Source organism: Anser anser (assembly GCF_964211835.1).
Source record: "Anser anser genome assembly, chromosome: 3".
NCBI lineage: Eukaryota > Metazoa > Chordata > Aves > Anseriformes > Anatidae > Anser > Anser anser.
Window position 1 is genome coordinate 64,881,559 of NC_139722.1, and position 21,027 is coordinate 64,902,585.

At 36.4% G+C, this 21,027-nt stretch overlaps 2 protein-coding genes across 2 annotated transcripts in view; one reads left to right on the forward strand and one right to left on the reverse strand.

Annotated features, from left to right (window-relative positions):
- The window catches only part of NMBR (neuromedin B receptor), a 67,541-nt gene extending 61,080 nt beyond the window's left edge, over window positions 1–6,461 (reverse strand). Inside the window, exon 1 of the mRNA XM_083828417.1 lies at window positions 6,431–6,461. The gene's annotated coding sequence lies outside the window, so the exon portion shown is untranslated. The remainder of the gene's footprint in view (window positions 1–6,430) is intronic.
- Window positions 1–15,883, forward strand: part of VTA1 (vesicle trafficking 1) — a 41,855-nt gene extending 25,972 nt beyond the window's left edge. Inside the window, exons 6-8 of the mRNA XM_083828420.1 lie at window positions 5,602–5,775; window positions 7,515–7,595; window positions 13,690–15,883. Coding sequence (XP_083684546.1) covers window positions 5,602–5,775; window positions 7,515–7,595; window positions 13,690–13,835 — 401 coding nt within the window. The 3' untranslated portion in view covers window positions 13,836–15,883. The remainder of the gene's footprint in view (window positions 1–5,601; window positions 5,776–7,514; window positions 7,596–13,689) is intronic.
- The last annotated feature ends 5,144 nt before the right edge of the window (window positions 15,884–21,027 follow it).

Sequence of the window (21,027 nt, forward strand, 5' to 3'; positions counted from 1 at the left end):
AGCTTACCACCTGTATCTGACAGTGAGCAAAGTAGAAAAAAGATAGGCAGTCTACTCCCTCCAAGCCCACCGTTGCCAGAAAGTAGTGTATCACTTGAGGTGTGAGGTTTCTTTCTATTGTCTTCCAAATGTGAACTGGAGAATATGACATACAAGGAGTTAAGTGGGTTTCTTTAGTCTTTAGAAAAGAAGTCTAAACAGAGTTCTTAATGCTGTTTTAAACTACCTAATGGGAAAGTGTAGAGAAGGTCAAGACAGGTTGCAATAAGGAAAATGCTGATTAATTATTAGGGGAAAAATAATTTTCATCATGAATCTGATCAAATACTGGTAGAAGATCAAAGAGAGATTGTAGCATCTCTGTCCTTGGAAATTTTCAAAATCTGGCTGGACGCAGTCCTGGGCAGCCTCCTCTAAATGACCATGTTGGAGCAGGGGGTTGGAATAGATAATCTCAAGACGTTCTTTCCAACCTCAGCAATTCAGTTGAAGTTCAAGTAATTATGAGCAAGTAATGAGTATGTTAGTGTGATTTCCAAGCTACTGTTTCATTCTTCTTGTTTTCCTTACCTAAAGATGCCCTACATACCTGATCATTGGAACAGCTATCTTACCCACTGTAATATGCCTGAGTCTTAGAACAGCTATATTTCAATTAAAGCATTTTCAAACTAATTTTTTTTCAACATATGATCTTTTTCAAGGCAGTTTTTTAACTGCTGGTGCAGCTGCAATGAGAGATGTACATTGCAACTCCAGCTGCAAGTATTGCCACATCTTTAAGTCAAATTACACCAGTTTGATAGGAATTCAATGAAGAAGATGTGAGGGGAAAAGAATCTTTTATAGTGAATGTTATGAATGGCACAATTAAATATTTATAGCTTTGATGAATGTTCTTTAGTGATTGGGCGCATAGCTATAGGAATATTTACAAAGTTCTGATACAAAATGAATTCTAAACAAAGACAAAAAATTTTTGCAAATTATATTTTACTGGAAGATACAGTTTAATAAAGAAGTGTCAGTTCTTGCTTTGTGCTTGGTAAGAAGAAAAGAAACATTGTTTGAATGTACAACTGGACCTTCCCCATTCCTTTCTGCTTGCTCATTCTCTTCCTTCCCTTGCAAGTGGAAAATGTCTGTTTAAACAGAGTGAAACTGGGTCTCTGTAGCTTGACAAATTACCATTTTTTTCCAAAGTGTTATTTTCCTTGAAAACTATACTGTAACTCTTAGAGATGTTTTTACAGTAACATAGACATGCTTTATGCAGTTCTGCTGTTGGATTTATGGATGCTTTTGTCAAGTTGCCACTATGGAAACTTTAAAGTGACATGCTTGATTTATTAATGCATTCGGAATACAAGTTGTAGAGTACACTTAAAGGTCACTTTGCAGTAGCCCCAGGTCATCCAACAAGTTTTAATACTAGTGGAAAAATTAAAAGTATAATCTCAGATGGGAAAAAGTTCTTGAATAATCACGGTGTAGCTACAGTAAAATGGATTGTCGCTACTTTCATTGCAATATATAACAAGTATTCTACGTTTGTATTGCAGAGTTCTGAGAAATATTTATAGTCCCAACTAGCTGAAAGAACCGTATGTGAGCTGTCAGTGGATTTTTTTATAGTTTATTTCTCAATGCTGTGGTGGAAAAATATATATTTTATATATATATATATATATATATATAAGCTGTGTTCCAATAGAACCTTGCCTTCTGTGTCTTTTAGCAGCAACTCAAGCTAGAGAGAAACAGTGCAACACAATGTGGAAAAGAATTTTTTTATTTACATTAAAATTAGTTGATGATGACCAAAATATTATCTTTTTAAATCTCTGGACTCCTTAAAAATAAATTATGCTAATTTTCAGTTTAGTCTTCTGGGCTGTTGAATTTCAGTTATGTTTGGCACTTCCTTACACTAGACAATACATTTCCATATACTGTTTCTTGTTTTTCCTTGACATCTTAATGCATAATACTTTGTAATGTTAAAAAGACATTATGATCAAGTTAATATTGGGAAAACATTTGTATGCAGTATTCTGATATAAAGCATGCACCCATTTGTAGTGATAATGTAGATTGTTACATACCTTATTACCCTGTCAATCCATAGACTCCAGACTTCAGAAAGGAGAAGTCACTTTTTATATTTTCAAAACTGATGAATTCATGGATTTTGCTCTCTGTGTACTTTGCAGTGTGGTTGCAAAATGTCCTGTAGCAATTAAAAAAAGCAACTATTAATGTTAATAGTATTTTACTAAGGCTAATTTTAGACCTGTAAGCATGTTGATCAAAGTTATTTGTTGCATGTGTGTGTTGCCATGTAGTAAGATAATAAAAATATGATTTAGTTTAGGTGATAGTTTAAAGTGATGCAGAATGTATTGCTTTCACTGAAGATTTCCTGAGCGTGTTAAAGATTATGTTTGCTGCAACTTCTGGCACAATTCATATCAATACATAAAAGTTAACTTCCTGAGGTTTGTTCCAGTTCTACATGTCAAGCGTCTGCTTATTTCTGTGGGTTAGGGTTTATCTCAAAATCACTAACATCCTGTTTTACCAGAAACTTAGTAGATTTAATCTAGATGGTGAACAAGTAGTACTGTTAAGCCTAGAGAATCCTTTATTTATATAAAAGTATCTTTGGACACATGGTTTTAGCACCAACACTTGGTATCAGCCTTATTCCAGAAACTCTTACCTTCAATAAAAAAATAAGCCAAAAGCAAAACAGATAGCTGGTGATAGCCGTAGTACTGCGGCTTCTGAGGAAAATCTAAAGAGCCCATTGGATCCATTCTACTAAGATCCCAGCACAAAGGCTTAGGAGGCTCCAAGACAAGAAACTCGACTGGAGCTGAAAATGAATGTGAAGCAATCGTGTTACTCTTTTACAGGCTTCTTTTAAAGCATTTCAGTAAACTCAGAGTTTAAAGGTCTTTCAAATTTCTTGAGTAATTACTGCTTTATGAGAAATGAAGTCTTTAATTTTTTAGCATTCATTCCCTGAAAAATATATATTTCTCAATAACATTATGGATATTCTGATCACAGAACTTTTAAAAACAGTTTGTTGAATTAAATTTTTCCAGCAGCCTGAAATCCTTTTATTTACCACTACTGTTAAAACTCTTCAGGAATACTGCAAGCACATATCTCAACATAGTCTTAATATTTAATCTTTGATTTAATAAAATTTTAAATATTTACTTTGCAGTAAGAATACGTAGTATGCTTTGTTGACACTTGGGCACTGTAAACTCCTAATAAGCGTTAATTTAAACAAAGCTACTTTTATGTTTAATACAGTTTAACATTTGCCAATTGCATAATGAGCAAACAGTTGAGCTTGATCTCTTTATGCATATGCCTGCATAAAAGTATATTGCCCTCTTGTGAATTTGCCTCTTACACACACTGCTGTTAAGGGTGGCCAACACTTTTCTTCTGGCTTCTTTCTAACATTGCTGGACTGTTAACCATTTGAGTTCCTCTCTTCTATGGCCAGAGTTCTTTACAGTTGATAGGTTTTTTTTTGTCTGTTTAAAATTAATAAAATGAAAAAATCTAAGTCAGAATTGTTTCTGAAAAGAGATCAGAGAGAAAGAGATGGACAGCAAGGGCTTGAAACTTGGAGAAGGGAGTTGGCAGGAGATTAGCTGGTGTTTTTTCTTTCCCTAGTTCCCAGGGATGGGCTTTTCCTGTCTCTAAGAAAATCTGACTATGTTTGGCCCAAGTTCTGTACCTTTGAGAAACTGCAGTTTGCAAATTCTTGAGCTTGCTAGAATTTTACAGCTGAATTCCCTAAAGGTTCCGTGTAATGGAGAATCCTAAGGCTGAGGGGAGTTTCCTGCTTCTACAGTTGTATCTCAGAGCTGCTGTGGGTGGGAAACTGGCAATTAAGAGCAGGAAGCTTATGTATTCTCCATACTGGCTTGGCACAGAAAAAGACTTCCAGATTCACAGACAGAGTCCAAACTGAGGGAGAGGTATGGCGGGGGGAGGGTAAGTTGGGACAGAGAACCAGAAGGGATAGGGAGAAAGGGACAACTACCATTGCAATTAGGTGTTCCTGGACAAGGAAATTAGGAGGTGATGGGAATGAACTAGTGTTGGGTAGCATTCCACTTCTACAGGATTGACTAGAAACCATTAACTGGTCACTCCTGTAAAGAAGCTCATCTGGTGCTTACCGGTGTGGATAAACTCATGAAACAGGTTAGGTTTGGAGGCAGTGACCACATCCTGGTTGAGTTTGTGATCTCAAGGAATCTGGGCCTCACAAAGAACAAACTCAACATCCTGAACAGAAGACCAAAATTCCAGCTGTTTAAAAACCTAGTGGATAAGATCCTCTGGGACGCTATACTTAGGGACAGAGGAGCAGATCAGAGCTGGCAGCTCTTTAAGGACACTTTTCTCAGAGTGCAAGTGCTCTCCATCCCTATGTGTAAGAAATCAAGCAGGGAAGGCAGGAAACCGGCATGGCTGAGAAAGGACCAACTGAGGTGCAGTTGGTCCTTCCAACTTTTTTGACCTGCAGAAAGGTCAAACTGAGGTGCAAGAAGGAAATGCACAGGCAGTGGAAGTAGGGACATGTGGTCAGGGAAGAGTGCAGGGATGCTATCTGGATATGTAAGGATGAGATCAAGAAAGCCAAGGCATGGATGGAATTTAATGTGACAGGGGATGAAAAAAATAAGAAGAGATTCTAAAGGTACATTGGCCAGAAAAGGTCTAAAGAGAGTGCACCCCCTCTGATAAATGAGAAGGGATAACTGGTGACAACAGACGTGGAGAATGCTAAGGTACTCAACAAGTTCTTTGCCTCTGACTTCACCGGCAGTGAAGCTTGTCATGTCTCTCATTTCCCTGAACCTTTAGAGAGGGACTGGGGGAGCAAAGTCCTTCCCACTATAAGCAAAGAGCAGGTTCGAGACCACCTGATGAAACCGAACAGGTAAAAGTCTATGGGGCCCGATGCCATGCATCCCAGAAGGGAGCTGAGGTCCTGGGGCTAGCTGGTTGATGTAGTTGCCAAGCCTCTCTCCATCAGTGAAGATGGCAGCCAGGCAAAGTCCCCGGTGACTGGAAAAAGGGAAACATCGGTCCCATTTTTAAAAAAGGTAGAAAGGAAGACCTGGGGAACTACAGACCAGTGAGCATCACCTCACTGCCTGGGAAGATCATGAAACAGATCCTCCTGGAGGCAATGTTAAGGCACATGAAGAGGTGATTGGAGACAGTCAGCACAGCTTCACCAAGGGCAATTCATGCCTGACCAATCTGGTGGCCTCCTATGATGGAGTAACTGCATCAGTTGACAAGGAAGTATAAAAGTAGTACATGGAAGTATAAAAGATTGTACTAATGAGCCAAACTGTTCATATTCCGACCAGTACTGAAATGATTCGTCAATTTAAAATCAACAGTAAGTGATTTGGTTTGTTAAATGTTCTGTATCACAATGTGGTGGTAGCAATTTTTCTACTAAGAAAAGTTGAGATTTTAAAAGAAACAACTTTTCAAGTGTTTTTACAAAAGAGCTGGAGTAATTCCTATTTTGTGTTGTCTTAACAGATCTTGAAAGAGAAGAAGCAGGGTCGTCGTCTCTCCATAGTGGAACAACTCAACCAACGTCATCATCTACATATGAAGCTAATAACACACCAACTACTAATTTCACTGGCATACATATACCACCAGGTGCCCATGCGCCAGCAAATACTCCAGCTGAAGTACCTCATAACACAGGTATATCACAATCACATGCAAAAAAATCATGCCTTTATTAAGGAGCAAATTCTATGATTAGCTAGGATAAGCCTCCATTTAAATATAAAGAAAAAACATTTAGATGTGTTATGTTTTATGGCAGATGCAACCTCATAAATTTAAGCTGTAATAATACCATAGGAAAAATACTGCTAAATATATTGGCTCCTACATCCTTCTTACTCTGTCATTTTTGGACCAAAACTAAGTTCTTAAAAATGTGAATTTCTTCCCAATAGCTGCATTAAAAAGAAGAAAAGAAAAAAAAAAGTTGTATTTTTAGATTATTTGTGAACCCACAACTTTTCCACTTCCTATTGCCTTTTTTATAGTTTTATGTAAGGCTACCAAGTGAGAAGCTCGTCTTCAATCCTGACGATCATTTGATTGTTCAGATTGTTGTGGTTTAACCCGGCTGGCAGCTAAACACCACACAGCCGTTCGCTCACCCTCCCCCCTCCCTCTCTGGGATGGGGGAGAGAAACGGGAAAGTGAAGCCTGTGAGTTGAGATAAAGACAGTTTATTAAGACAGGAAAATAATAATAACAATAATAATAATAATAGTGATAATGGTAATAGTATTAACAATAATAATGTGTAAGAAAACAAGTGATGCACAATGCAATTGCTCACCACCCGCTGACCGATGCCCAGCCTATTCCCGAGCAGCCGGCCCCCCCACCCCGGCCAGCCACCCCTATATATTGTTTAGCATGACGTCAGATGGTATGGAATACCCCTTTGGCCAGTTTGGGTCAGCTGTCCTGGGTCTGTCCCCTCCCAGCTCCTGCTGCACCCCCAGCCTGCTCGCTGGCAGGACAGAGCGAGAAGCCGAAAAGTCCTTGGCCTGGTGTAAACACTGCTCTGCAACAATTAAAACATCAGCATGTTATCAGCGCTCTTCTCATCCTAATCCAAAACATAGCACCCTACCAGCTACTATGAGCTACTTAACTCTGTCCTAACTGGAACCAGGACACAGATGTATTTTTATATTAGGGGACATATGAGATGTTTTTCTCACACATACCCACCCCTTCTTTTACTTTCTTATTTTAAGAATGTTTCTATGGAACAATCTATGAAAATTCAGGATGCTCTTTCTTTCAGCTTTATCAAGGGGAAATCCTTCAGATAGTTGTTGGGGGGGCAGGGGTGTTTGTGTTGTTTTTTTTATATTCAAACTAGGTAAATGTTTAGCTCTCTGTTTTTGCTAGAACTGAAAATTATGGAATATGCAGCTTGTTGGAGTATATTAGTTGTTTGTATTACCTAGTGTTAGCCCCACGGTGCTGTTTATTTAGCATCAGCATTTGCCTTTCAAATCTATCTATCTTCGTTATTCTCACCAATTGTTTTCAAAGGAATTAGGAAGGGCATAGCTTGCAAGTGTTAGATGGCAGACATGGGGCTTTAAAAATATAAAAATAGAGACTCTAATGTTAAGAGGCAGAGTATAAACTTCCATTTAAAAAGTTTACTAATACTCTTCCGTAGCAAATTTTCCTCAATACGCTAGGGTAGACGGTGTCTTTTGGACTAGTATTTTCTTAATTTGTTTAATGCTTGAAATTTAAAATTCTGTGAAGTACTGTAGTGATAAAATGAGACTGTAAATTCTTCAGTATTATTTTATAAAACATTCCTAGTCTGAAGTGGAAATTTTAAGTCTATAAACAAAAATAACCCAATTCCAATTGTTTGCATTGATTTGCAGGAGTGACAAGTAATACCATTCAACCTGCTCCTCAGAATGTTCCTTTAGTAGATCCTGCCCTTTACAGTGCTCAGTCTGCAGGTAAGGTGGTGGCATTTGTATTGTCCACACATGGATGTGCTGTCCTGTGTGTTTCTCCCTGTCCCCTGCAGCTTCCTCATGCCTTAATTTGCAGCACCTAAGGAGGAAGTTTGAGAAGTAATCATTACCATTAGAAGAATGCCATAATAATCATAACTATTATCAGAACACTATCAATTCAGATTTTAAAAATAATGGACATCATCAACATTGTGTTGCTGAAAGTTTAATAGTTACTGAAATCTTTCCGATAGTGTGTGCTTCGTGTTGTCTAGCTTTTTTAATGTGTGATTTTTATTTTTTATTATTATTATTATTTTTAGCCAATGAGCTAGCATTGTATTAAGCTCTTGCATAGTTGTTTCTCAGATGCGGTTCTGGGTTCTGGTATACTCAACAAAGTCTGTATTCCTGATAGCCTTTCTAAATTCTGTTTTTGGTAATTAACACACATTACCTTTCCCTAAAATTTCTTCTTTGGGCTTAGTCTGTAAGTTACTTATTCATTTCAAGAAATAATCAAGAAACACATTCCAGTGGTGTTTTCTGTTGCAGCATAGTTGTTGTGTTCCATACCAGCAGTGCTGGTTGATTGTAAGTAGTGCCTGTATTAAATGAAATAATATAAGTAACCACTGCTAATAATGTTATTTTGATTTACCATTTAGTCAAGGCTTTTATTTTTTAAAATGTCACCTGTCTTTTATGTAGAATCACTGATAACCTATAATATATTTTACTTCTGTTTTAAAATATCAGCTTTACTGAAAAAGCATTTTTAATCAGTGGAATATTATAATAGGAATTCAGTGTTTAGCTTAATTCTAGTCTGTTGTCATAAGAATCCTGAAGGGTGTATCCATCTTAATATATTAAGAAGCCAATTTTGTCAATGATGTCTTAAAAAGAAAAGTCATAAAAATCATCTTTGATAGTTACAAATCCACTTTCAGTGTTCCCTTGAAGAACAAAAGGTGCAACCTACTTTTTCTGTCTGGCATATTAATAAAACATCTCTTATTACAGTTATCTCTTACTGGAAAAAAAAATCTCCAACCTGTCACTGAACCATTTAATCTGGGTGATAGTTTTGCAGTTTGGCTGCTATTATAAGAGTTTCGGTAGCTACTTAACCAAAACAGCTGAATACTTAGAAAATAAGCTATCAGTTATGCAGGAGCTTGAGAGGGTGTATAGGATATGTCAGTCAGTAGAAGTACAGTAACATTTTGTTTGTATGCATATGAGAATTCAAAAGCATTGGTCCTTGTCTATCATCATCCTGCCATACGTGTGGTCATTACCCAAAATATTCTCCCTTCAGCTAATCGGAATAACATTGTGATTCTCCCCATACTGCTGAGGATTCCTTTTTATATCCCCAGTACTCTGCTGTGGAGTAGCCTTGTCCTGTAGGTAGATTAGGAAATGGCTGTATTTCACAACAAACATACTAAGCTGTGGGACCCAGGAGCCCTCCCCAGTTCCTGAGTTGCAAAATATATTCAGGCTATATATTCTGACTGCATATTGAGGTTAGGTCTTGGTATGCTCTGTTCCTATGGAACTGAAGTTTCCTTTGGGAGGGAAGGAGGGATTGGTGTAGCTTTCCAGCAGATTCATACAGCTAGCTTAGTGTGGAGTACACTTACTCCATGATTTAGACACAATGTCTGTGTCTATACTAGTAAATATGCCTGTAAATATTTGTTTGACACTGAGACCAGCTGGCACAGAACTGCTCACATCCATACTATTAAACTTTTAAACCTTTTAAACAAGGTAGTTCATTACAGCTGCCAATATTGAATGGTCTTTAGCTTGCTCTAGCCACAAATCGTGCCCAGGAATTGTTTGGGAAAATGTTAGTTGTCATGGGCCAAAACCATACTGCAATCTGTTCCAGTAGTTTGACAGTGTAGACAGTCAAGTTTAAGTGCTGAGACACATTCCCTGGCACTGTTTCATGTACTAGTATAGACATAGCCAAACAGGATATTCCACATATTCCTGCAAGACTCTTTGTGGTAGTAAGATCAAATGTATATTTTTAAAATTAAATTATATATTTTCTTTGCTTCCCATAACATGGGAGAAGCAATTTGATTAATGCCATGATGGGAAGGAAACTTTTGGTGGAGAAGACTGGAATATTTATCAAAAGAAAATTTAGTTAAAATAAGAGTATTCCTTTGATTTTAGTGAGCACAAGACCTTCAGTAATTGTCCTGTCCTATGGGAACAGGTTTATGAGTTGAACATTAGCTTTTGAAAGTGTCAAAGTATATGCAGTTAAGTGTTGCTTAATGTCTTCTAGCAGAATGTAGAACTATATAGCAACTTTGTATAGTGTGTTCATGTACTTCTCTGATGGTAGTGTGTTTAAAAATTTTATTACCTCTAGATTTTGCTAACACTAAATTCATTCATAGCTATATTACACTGAGTTTTTATAAAATGTTCTTACATTACCATATGCTCCCTTCCACAGGTGGCATAGTATAGAGAAACCATTTGTCCATTCTAGTCCATTCATAATAATGTTTGTTTTTCCACACACAAAATAGAAATAAGAATTTCACATTTCATATTTTTTTATGATCTTAAGAAAAAAATCTTTAAGGAATTGTATCCTGAATGTCATAACTGCTTTAATGTGGAGGGGGACGACATCTGGTTTAAAAAGCATTTTTATTCTTTGCCATCACCATTTTTATATACTAAGTTGCACTGATTTTATTACAATGTTCTTAAATCATCTGCCTTGTATTTGGGCAATTTCATAAAAAAGGAAGAACATCTGATGAATCTAAAAGGATATCAAGGAAAGGCATATATACATATATATGTAAAATACCCATTTCATTCTAAAACTGTTTTCTTAACATGATATTTGGCATCACTAGTCTAATTGTCTTTTGGTTTTTATTTTATCATTCTCTTAAAAGAATGATGCTTTTTGACATTAGTTATGGATTCCATGTCTGCCACATTTCAGTAATAAATATAACTACTAATAATTTCAGCTTAACATAGGAGTGGTGTGTTTCAGTATACTTTTTCCCATCTCAATATTGTTGGTAATTTTAGAGCTCAGAATCACAGACTGGTTGAGATTGGAAGAGACCTCTGGAGTTCATCTAGTCCCACCCCCCCCCCCCCCACTCAAGGAGAGACACCTAGACCCAGCTGCTCAGGACCATGTCCAGACACTTTTCGAATATCTCAAGGGAGGGAGACTCCACAACCGCTCTGGGCAACCTGTTCCAGTGCTCAGTCACCTTCACAGTCAAAAAAGCATTTTCTGATTTTCATATGGAGCCTCCCATGTTTCAGTTTGTGCCTCTCGTCTAGTCCTTGGACAATGCCAAAAGAGCATGTGGCTCCACCTTCCTTACAGATTTCCTTCAGAGATCTCCAAGAACCTTCTGTGGGCTCAAGAGTCGCATCTCTTTCACCCTTTCCTCATATGAGAGATGCTCCAGTCCCATAATCATCTTTACGACTCTTCTCTAGACTCTGCACTAGCTCCATGTCTCTCTTTGTGCTGGTGAGCCCAGTAACTGGACGCAGTACTCCATGTGTAGCCTCACCAGTGCTGAGTAGAGGCGAAGGATCATCTCCCTTGACCTGCTGCCAATGTTTCTTCTAAGGCAGCTCAAGATACCATTAGTCCTCTTTCCTGCAAGGCCATGTTGTTGTCTCACATTCATCTTGGTGTCCACCAAGAGCTGCAGGTCCTTCCTTTTCTGCAAAGCTGCTTAACCCTTAGAAAGTATAAATTGAAGTTAGTTACCAACTTTTGAGGTGACACTCTTGATATGAGTACATTTTATAGATATATATAATATATATACACATATATATATCACACACATATATATATACACACAGACATTATAGTTAAATTTCACATTGTTTTGAAAACTTTACAACACAGCTGTTCTATTTCTATTCTGCTTGTCCATTGTGAATTGCTGACTTCAACAGGAGTTGAGCCCACTGAACACATCAAAAGACCAACACCCTTACTGTGTAAACTTTGGTTTATAAATTTAAAATTGTTTTTTTTTTCCCTCAAGTTATGTCATAATAGCATCTAAAGTAGATTTCATAATAAATAAGGCTTTATGCCAGCAAAACATTAATAGAGCTCATACTGTAAAAATAAGATTAGACTGGTGAATTTAGGCTTCTTTCCAATAAGTTAGCTGAATAGTGGACTGATGCCTTGGCCAGGTTTTAAAGAATCATTTTGTAGTTTCTTTTGGCATCATAGCATAAAGCCACTTTGAGGGGAACTTGGTCATTTAAATTTCTTAAAGATGTTCAGTAATGTGGTCACAGATTTACCCCATCTGCTTTTAGTCTGTAACTTTATTTAGGTTGCAAAATAACCTAAGCATATGCTTATGTTTATGCACTCCCTCACACATATTTACTCATGTTTGTATATTTTAAGAGATTTTAATGTGGTTTCACTTATTCAACAGTAAACTAATATACATTGCAGTGTAAACAAGGCCAGCAAATTGTCACGTGCCTCAATACTCAGAAGTTATTTTGTGGTTAGATTTATTTATTGAAGGGAAAATGAAGTTCTAGAGTGTATTTTAAAAAATGGATAAAATTAATCTTAAAAGCAGTTACCCTCATGCTTTTTATTCAGGTAAGGTTGTTTTGAAAACCAGAAAATCAGTCTAGATTTTGTATTCCCAGGTTTTCCATTTTATTTGTTCAAGAACTGTTCTTAATAATAAGACTGGGGGAAGGAAAAGCAAATATAGTAGACATTTTCTGATAAGAGTTGAGATTCTTTAGTAAACATTCTCACAGTATTGCCAACAGTAGAGTTTTATTTTGAAAGAAATTGATCCAGCTAACTAAAATTGTACCCTGTAAAATGCATTTAAGTATATTTGTGTCCTTGCTTAAAATAAGAAAGCTATACTTAAGGAACTAAACCTTTCTTTAAACAATTCTATATTAAAACCTGTGTTGCGTTTAAAAATGCATTTGTTCACAGTCTATGAAATCTCTTTATTGCTTATAAAATGCAGTATGGGAAGCCTACTAAATAAATGCCTATTAGTTTCTACTATTGCTTATAATTACTTACCCGTGTTCATAAAAATTGGTCTTTTACAAATTAAGTCGTTCTGAAGTAGTTGAGTAAAGACTTTATAATTTATCCATAAGTTATTGGAGTGGCATGGAATTAGCCTTTAAACTCCCAGTGAATTCATGGGTGGGAGGAGGGATACTAATATAACTGTGCTTTATATTATGCACACATCAGTGATTACCTATTAAATGTTTTCTAGTGAAGGTGCAAGTCTCCACTATGCTTTATAGAATGTTGAATGCATGTGTGTGAGCATTAGACTTCATTATGTTGGACCTTATGTCAAGGAAATATTCTTATTAATAAATGACAATTGTTTTATACTGTATTATGAGAATAGTTTTGCTAGTGTTCTCCAATATGAAAAAAGTGGGGTAATTTAATGGAACCATCATTTGTGGTCACTTTACATAAAATTTGAAACATAAACATTACTTAGAAAAACAGAAATATAATATGTGCAGAAACATCCCAATGAGAAATGCTTCTAAATCTTGAACACTTGCTCCAGTTGAGAGTGAACAGTTTCTAACTGATTTTATTATTCCTGAAGAAGAGAGCAAAGTAATCATACTGTAAGCACAAAAAACGCTCCTTTTCTCTTGCAGGTTGTGATATGATTACAGCTAGCTTATTGTTAAAATGCTCTTTTTTGCTGCCTTAGATGAAGAGCAGATCTTTCTCAAAGGTATTGACTTACTTTTGAAAGGCACTGGGTCATATAAAAAACAGTGTTTTGAAAGGTTCTTTTATACTTTTTCAAGTGCCAGCAGCAAAGAAGTTAAGCTTTCTATGAACGGAAAGAAGAGTGAACAGAAGACCATGGTCTCATCTTTGTAATGTTACCACAGATATCAGCCTGATCTTTGTAATGTTACTGCAAATATAAGTAAAACATAGAAATCAAGTAAAGGGAAGTGTCATTCAGATTTCCCTTTTTGTAACTTTTTAATAATTATGTTTTTGCAGGGGAAGTCCACTTGACTCCAGAGGACTTTGCCAGAGCTCAGAAATACTGCAAATATGCTGGCAGCGCTTTGCAATATGAAGATGTGAGCACTGCTGTGCAGAATCTACAGAAGGCCCTCAAGTTATTGGTTACAGGCAGAGAATGAAGCCTTTATCCGACAGATTAATGTCATTTGCCTAAAGAACTAACAGCTTATTACTGTACCTATTAGGGGAGTGGAAGTATAAAGAAGTTCTCAATTCCATCACCTGTGACAATGAAATCACTGTTTCAGTGTCAGATTAGCAGTTAAGAGTACGGTAGGAATCTCTGTTTTCATTTTACAAATAGTGGAGCTAGAAACATATGAATGCGGTGGTTTGTTGTAAGCAAAATACAGAAGTACTGCGGATACTGCTCAAGAGTTAGAATTCATGTTTCAATATTTAGATTATTGAAATGGAAAAATGCTGAATCTGTTAAAAGCTTGAACATAAGAATGCTCTGTTAAAATTCTGGCTGATTTTATTATTTCAAACAATTATTTGAAAACTATAATAGCTTTAAAATGGTAACTAAATTCAGGGCTTCCTCCTGAAATGAGAGCATATGAGAAGACTGACAAATATACAGTGGGAAGGACTTTTTTCTGTATTTAAATTATTTGGGTATTATCTGAGACATAAATCAAAGTTAAGAGAGTCTTGAGGATGTTTGTGATTCATTTTAAAACATGCAGGAAAAGCATTTCTTCATATATCAGAGCAAATAATTTTGATAGTGTTCCAAACAAACTCCCTACAACTGCAAGGGCTGCTATATGTAGTCTTGATCATTGGTTCTTGTTCCTTTTACATGAACACTTACAATTTTCTTTATGTATGGATAACTAGAGAAAGTACTAATATTTATCAGAGATGAGGCTGAAACCAGAGGCAGAGATTCTAAACAACGTGAACTTTTAGGGAGATTTACTTCGTGGCTGTTCCATCTCTTTAATAGGCTGAATCAAAGGCCAGTTCTTCAACCATTAAAGCAGTTTAGGTTCATCTCTGCTACTAGTGTCATAGAACTTTGTATTTCCAGCTAATATTCTTCCTGTCAGCTTTGTTGTGGAGACTATTTGGACTTGGGAATTAATTAAAATATCTTGGAAATGGAATTTTGAGTCTTTATAAAGTGTACCCTTGCAATTCTAGAGCTCTTGATTGTTAAAAATTCATCCATGCTGTTTGAAAGAAAGAATAAGTAGTCTTTTAACCAGTGTGACGTAGTAATTGAGTACACCGCAAAGCATGTGCGATTTATGTAATAACTTTTAACATCTTTCTTTCCAACCTGCCAGATCAAATACACATATTCTTTGTAACTGCACTGTTTTTTCAGTGTCTGAAATATGTCTGATACTCAAAGGAAAAAGGTGAGGAAAAAAAAACCATAAGCATGCATTAAAATTTCACTGGTCATATCATTTTAAGAGTGCAGACCTATTTGACAGCAAGTTTGAAAAGGGTAGTATGAAACTTATTAATGTATCATTAAGCAAGATTTAATGGCTAGAATCATTATTTTTTAATGTAGAAGTTTTACAACAGTTCACCAAACTTTGTTTGAAGCCATATATTTAAGCTGCTGATGTTTGGTATTTATCATCCAAACTGATGCCTAAAGTAAATCATAGCAAAACATGTCCATTCCATTAAGTACAGCCTCTGGGACAGCTTTAAATGTGGCAGATAGCCCTAAAGTTCAAACCAGTGTTGCAGAACAGTTTGAAAAGTGTAATTATTTGAAAATGTCAGGAGAACATGGGTAGATAGACTAATTATTCCAAATTGGAATTTGTGGTAGGCACTGGAATTTATGGCCCCATTGTTAAATATTGTGTGAGCTTGTCTAAGTGTTGACTGATTCATTTTACAGCTGCTCTAAATGATAAAGCACAAACCCATAATTCCTCTAAACCCAGTTCCCGACACATACAATAGTAACTAAAAGAGAGTGCTGTTTCTATTGTTTGCCACCAACAGATCTCTCTTCTTTGCTGATGATTACAACCCACATTTGCTCACCTTTCTCCTTTGGATTGTGAGCTCTCAATCTTAACCTTGTTTAGCAAAGGAGAAAAATAGTTTTCTTTCAGATGTTCCATGTTCAGTTGTGCTGATGTAAACTAGAATTTTAGTAAATCTGTTCAATATTTGTGACTTAAAAGGCTTTTTGGTGTTGCTTAATGGTTTTGTAGTTCTTTAAGCTTTTACATGTCTGCAGGGAAAGTCCCCATATTATACTTCAGGATCCCTTCCGGAAAAGTATCTTGCAGATCAGGTTGCTGTTCATGAAATGTATACTCTTGAGTTTTTTAATACCGAAGGTGTACTTTCCAAATCGTTCCACTCATATCAGGTGAAATATTTAAAGGATTGTAAATGGAGTTTCTGAAGCACAGACTTAAGTATGATAATCACTTTAATTATACTACTTGGTGCTATATGATACCTACCAGAAATCAACAACAGAGAAACTCACTGTTGGGGGGGGGGGGTGGCAGGGAGTGGCAACATGCATGTGTATGAGCATCTGTAATATGCATGTAAATTCAATGGTGAACTATAAGAATGCCTTCCCAAAAAGGGATTCTTGTACCTTGTTTACAAGTATTGGAAAATGTCAGATATGAATATATAGATACTTCTGGCAAATGTTTTTAATGACCTTTAAATATATTATTATAGTGCCAAAAGTTACCTTTTAATTGTGCAGTGTTCCAAATGAGTGATCTTTGATTTTCTTCTTCTGAACAGTAAAACTAGGAGCCTGGTTTAGAAAAAGAAAAAAAAAAAAAAAAAAGAAAAAAAAAAATTTAGAGAAAATTAGATTTACAAGAGGACAAAAATAGTCTGTTATTGCAAAGTTTTTGTGGTAATGTTCTGATTGAGATTGCAAGGTTCCCCTGGTTTATAAAGTATTATTCTTGCTTTCTTTTAAAATGCCCTTTGTTGTGCAGTTTATGGAATTAGAGCCTGCACCTGGATATGTGGATTTGGGAAACCTAAAGTTTCGTGCTAAGCTTCTAAACCATTGTTGCTACCTGATACTGATCGCAATTTTCTTCACAGTCATTATTTTTAAGTTGGAATTTTTACCCAGTTTAGTAGGTAATGTAAAGATGTTTCTTTCTTACTGCATTGCAACTTTCCAGTGCACAGGTGTAGTTACAGGAGAATTGGAGAAAACATGAATTTATATTAAATATTTCACTATCAGCAAGAAAGAAAAGAATCTGAAGTTGCTAGTGGAGCTCTTTTGGGGTTGCATGTGTATTGGAACAGTCTGGTGATAAAGATGTTTCTGAATATAATGCTTTCAATGATCTCAGAATAGGAACTTTGTAAATGGGAGTATTGAAAACCAACTTGAAAGAGAGGAGAGGTATCTCCCACAGTGGAGAGAATCTCACATTCCACAAAATCGGAGAGGTCACAAAAATGATTGGAGAAGAAAATGGAAGAAATACTTAGAATCCTACAGTGTCTGCAATAAAATTTCTTTAGAGCCTTGGAAGAGATGGGATAGAAGCTGGACATAAAGGCAAAAGATTACAGGAATATAGGTAGGTATCTAAGTGCTAAGAAGCACTAGAATGGCAGTGGGGAAAAAAAAAACAAAACTATGAGCAACATGGTGGAAAAGGTAAGTTACAGCATAGGAGAAAGTTAACCTAGCTGAGCAAATCATAGCAGAGACAAAGTCTAGCTCTAAAAGGAAAGAAAAGTGGGGGGGGGGGGAGGTGGTGAAGTCATTAGTATGCTGAAAATGGAGAGGAGCAGAACTTTTCACCCTTGGGACTGATGTGCTCATTAAAGTACATCATATTTATTAAATTATTAAAATTGGTTTGGGGTGTCCCCTTTGGAAAACATAAGACACCTCATAAATAACAGCATAGTATCTGCAGAGACCTGCAAAGATGCATGTTTGTCCTTAAAATGTCTCCTGATTTTGTGCTTTCATTTGTATTTTGATTTTCCTCTCCTTTTTTCCGCTGTTTTTATTCTGTAGTTTTCCTATAGCTACAGGGGGGTTTGTTTTGATTTATTACAGTGCTAAGTGTCAGTGATAGCCTACATATTTAGACATTCTCAGGTAATTTGGGAAGGTTAACAAGTCTGGGTTTTTACCTAATGTGAGCTATAAAGAAAATGCGGGGATTGTACTTCCCCCAACCTTGAGCTTCAGAGAATCTTTGGCAGCATTATGACTATAATATTTGCAGAAGGCTGTGTGGAAATTAACTCTTCAATCACAGCTCAACAAATGGCTTTATTGAAGTTTGGAGACCTCCACCTAAGTGGTTGGTGAAATTGTCAATTTTCCTTGCCTCACTTAACGCATCTCTAAAATGGGCTTCTTTAGATTTAACAGTTGTTACATAATGATTTTTCTTTGCATTTTGATTTTAAGTAGATGTGTAGGATGATTTTTTTTTCAGTGCAGAGAGTAAACTTATTTAAAATACTTGGTTGGATTCTGATCGTTGTTGATGGAAGTTACTAACTGCCAAGAAATGCAAAGGAGGAATACTGAGATGATAAAGAAAAATGGAAATTCATATATTGAAAATAGATTGAGTCTAGTTGTGGAATGGTTTTCTTAAGGCATTATGGACAAAGGATTAATTTCTTTTAAGACATCTTAATAGATTTATAGATGGGATTACATTACAAGTTTGAAATTATTCTGGAGTTAAAATTTCAATTTGTCACTGAGTTTTGGGGAAGGTCTTTCTGGCTTCTGGACCATGGTCCATCACCGAAAGTACCTGGAAATGTTAACCATAAAAAAATGTTCAGTAGAATCCAAGATACTGTGATGACCTGATCTCAGTACCTTCCAGTCATGCATCATTTTGTCTTGATTAGATCTAACGTTTGTTATGATGCATTGGAAGCATTTTGTGATTTATAGTGAATGCGGGACAGAATGAAGATAACTTTATACATCGAATGAATTCTGTACCTAGTGTATGTTTGTTTGTGATGGTGAACGAGTATCCCTGTGATGCAAAGTATTTTATTTGAGCACATGTCTGAGTGTAGAAATATGAGAAGTCATATGAGGAGCTTATCAAAGATTCAGATGTATGGCATATTGCCATGATACAGCGCTGCTTAAAATAGAGGCCATACCTGTTATGTGAATACAGCTTTGCAGGACCTACCCCTTATGAAATCCCTGTGAGCTGTTTTTTTCAGTTTTGTTTTGTTTAAAAAAAAAATCTTTTTTGCTGAAGGTAGTCAAATATATCAGCACAGTATTGGGAAATATACCTTACTCGGTGCAGGTATTAAATCTCTGTGAAACAAGCGTGCAAGTGCTCATGATCACTGCACTTCAGCTCAGCAACCCTTTGATAATAGAAGCTTTACACACATCTGGCCTTTATCCTACACTGATTTGTGTGAGTGACTTCACCCATTTGAATGGTCCTATTGAGGCAATAAGAGTACTCATGTATATAAGTGTTTGCTGTATTACGATAGAAAGCTTTGGCAAGAGGCATGTTGCTTGTTGTTCAGTAAAGTATAGCCAATGTGTAGCTAGAACAATAGCAGCAGCTTTAATGGAGCCAAATCTGGCGTACCTCTAGTTCTACCAGTGTGGGGGTTCCAACCTCATAATCTCAATGCTGACAAATTTTGAGACAGAAGTCAGCTTTTTTTCTATTTATGTTTTCTGTTGGGAAATGGTGAGATTTTATGTGGACTTAAATAAAACAATAGTGACAAATCTTTTTGAACCTAATTGCTCTAGACTTGCTGGAAAGCCCTCTGTTGAGGGCTCTGTCTGTTTTATGTCCAAATATATCTAAACACAGCTTCTATTAGCAAGAATGCAATTCTTACAATAACAGCCTTGCCATGCAATAACATGCAGTATAATTGCCTTGCCATGCAATAACATGCAGTATAATAAAAACATGCAATAACAGCCTTGCCATGTTTATGGGAGGTGGTCATGAAAGACAGCAACTTCTGTTCTTGTTCACTCTCAATCATCCACCTAAATTTGAACATTAGTCTCTTTTGAAGATAGCATTGTTGAAACTTTCTTCCCTATACCACATAGCTTTACATGATAAATTTCTCCTGCAGGCTCTGGGTTACTAAGCAGTCAGTCATCCCTTGCTGCAGCTTAAGTGAGACACAGTGTAAAATGTGAAGTTTCTTTCTTTAGCCACTTTTCATAGTAACTAATGTTTGATACTGCTTAGTCAACTTTCTGGGAAGCAATCTGTTTGTAAGCGATTCCCCCAGTATATGCCAAATTTACTGATCTCTGCATATTTATTTAAATGTCTAAGCTCTTAGAACTTAAGCACATTGAAATATGCTAAGCATCCTGCTACTGCATGGCTAGCACCTGCGCATTTCTTTAGTATGTGACAATGGAAACACCTATCAAGACTACGGAAATCCAAGTTACGATTCTACAGTTTCTTCTTCTGTCGCAGTTCATTTTTCAGAGGTTATCTTGCTTATTCGGATGGCTTTGAGTCTTTCTAGTCAATGTAGACACAGATGCTGCACTATGCAAATCTTCAGGACCAGCCTCAAAACAGGCAATTTTTTTTCCTTTGTTCACACAGCTCCAGTCTTAGATTGCATAATAAGATAAGTGACTTTATGCAACCATTCACTCTCAATGACTACTGCTGTTAGTCTTCTGTCTAGAAATTTCTTGATCTTCAGTCAACATTGTCTTTTAAGTCCTCAGCTATGCAAAGTGTGGGGTCTCTAAAGCAATGAAGGAAAAAAACATCTGTTTATGCCTTCCAACTTAAAAGCTCTTTCATGTTCAAGCCTTTATAAAGGAGAAATGCAAAACAGGATGGGAACCTTGAGTTTTCCAAACATGAAATTTTTGGACACTGAAAGTGCTTTCTCCTTGAAAGATATTTGTAAGTAACTCTACAGAACTCTAGAGAAGGAACTCTAGAGAAGACCTGAGAGTGTCGGCCATTTTTCCTGAAATTCTTCATCTTTTCCTGTTAAAGTCTGTTAAACTATAGCAGTTTTCTGAGGTTTTGGCAAGCAACTGGCATAAGTACTACTCCAAGAATATATATTGAATCAATCTGCATCTTACTATGTTCTTTCATCATTACTCCGAAACAAATGTATTACTGACTGCCACTCACTCACTGTCCAAAATATTTGGCATAATGCTTGAATCTAGAAACACTGACAAAAAGTACTATGTTCTGCAGAAGCTTGTTTTGTTATTGTGACCAAACCCAGTAGCCACCATGTCTACTACAGCCTTAAAAGAGAGTGATCAAATAAAAACTTGAGTGG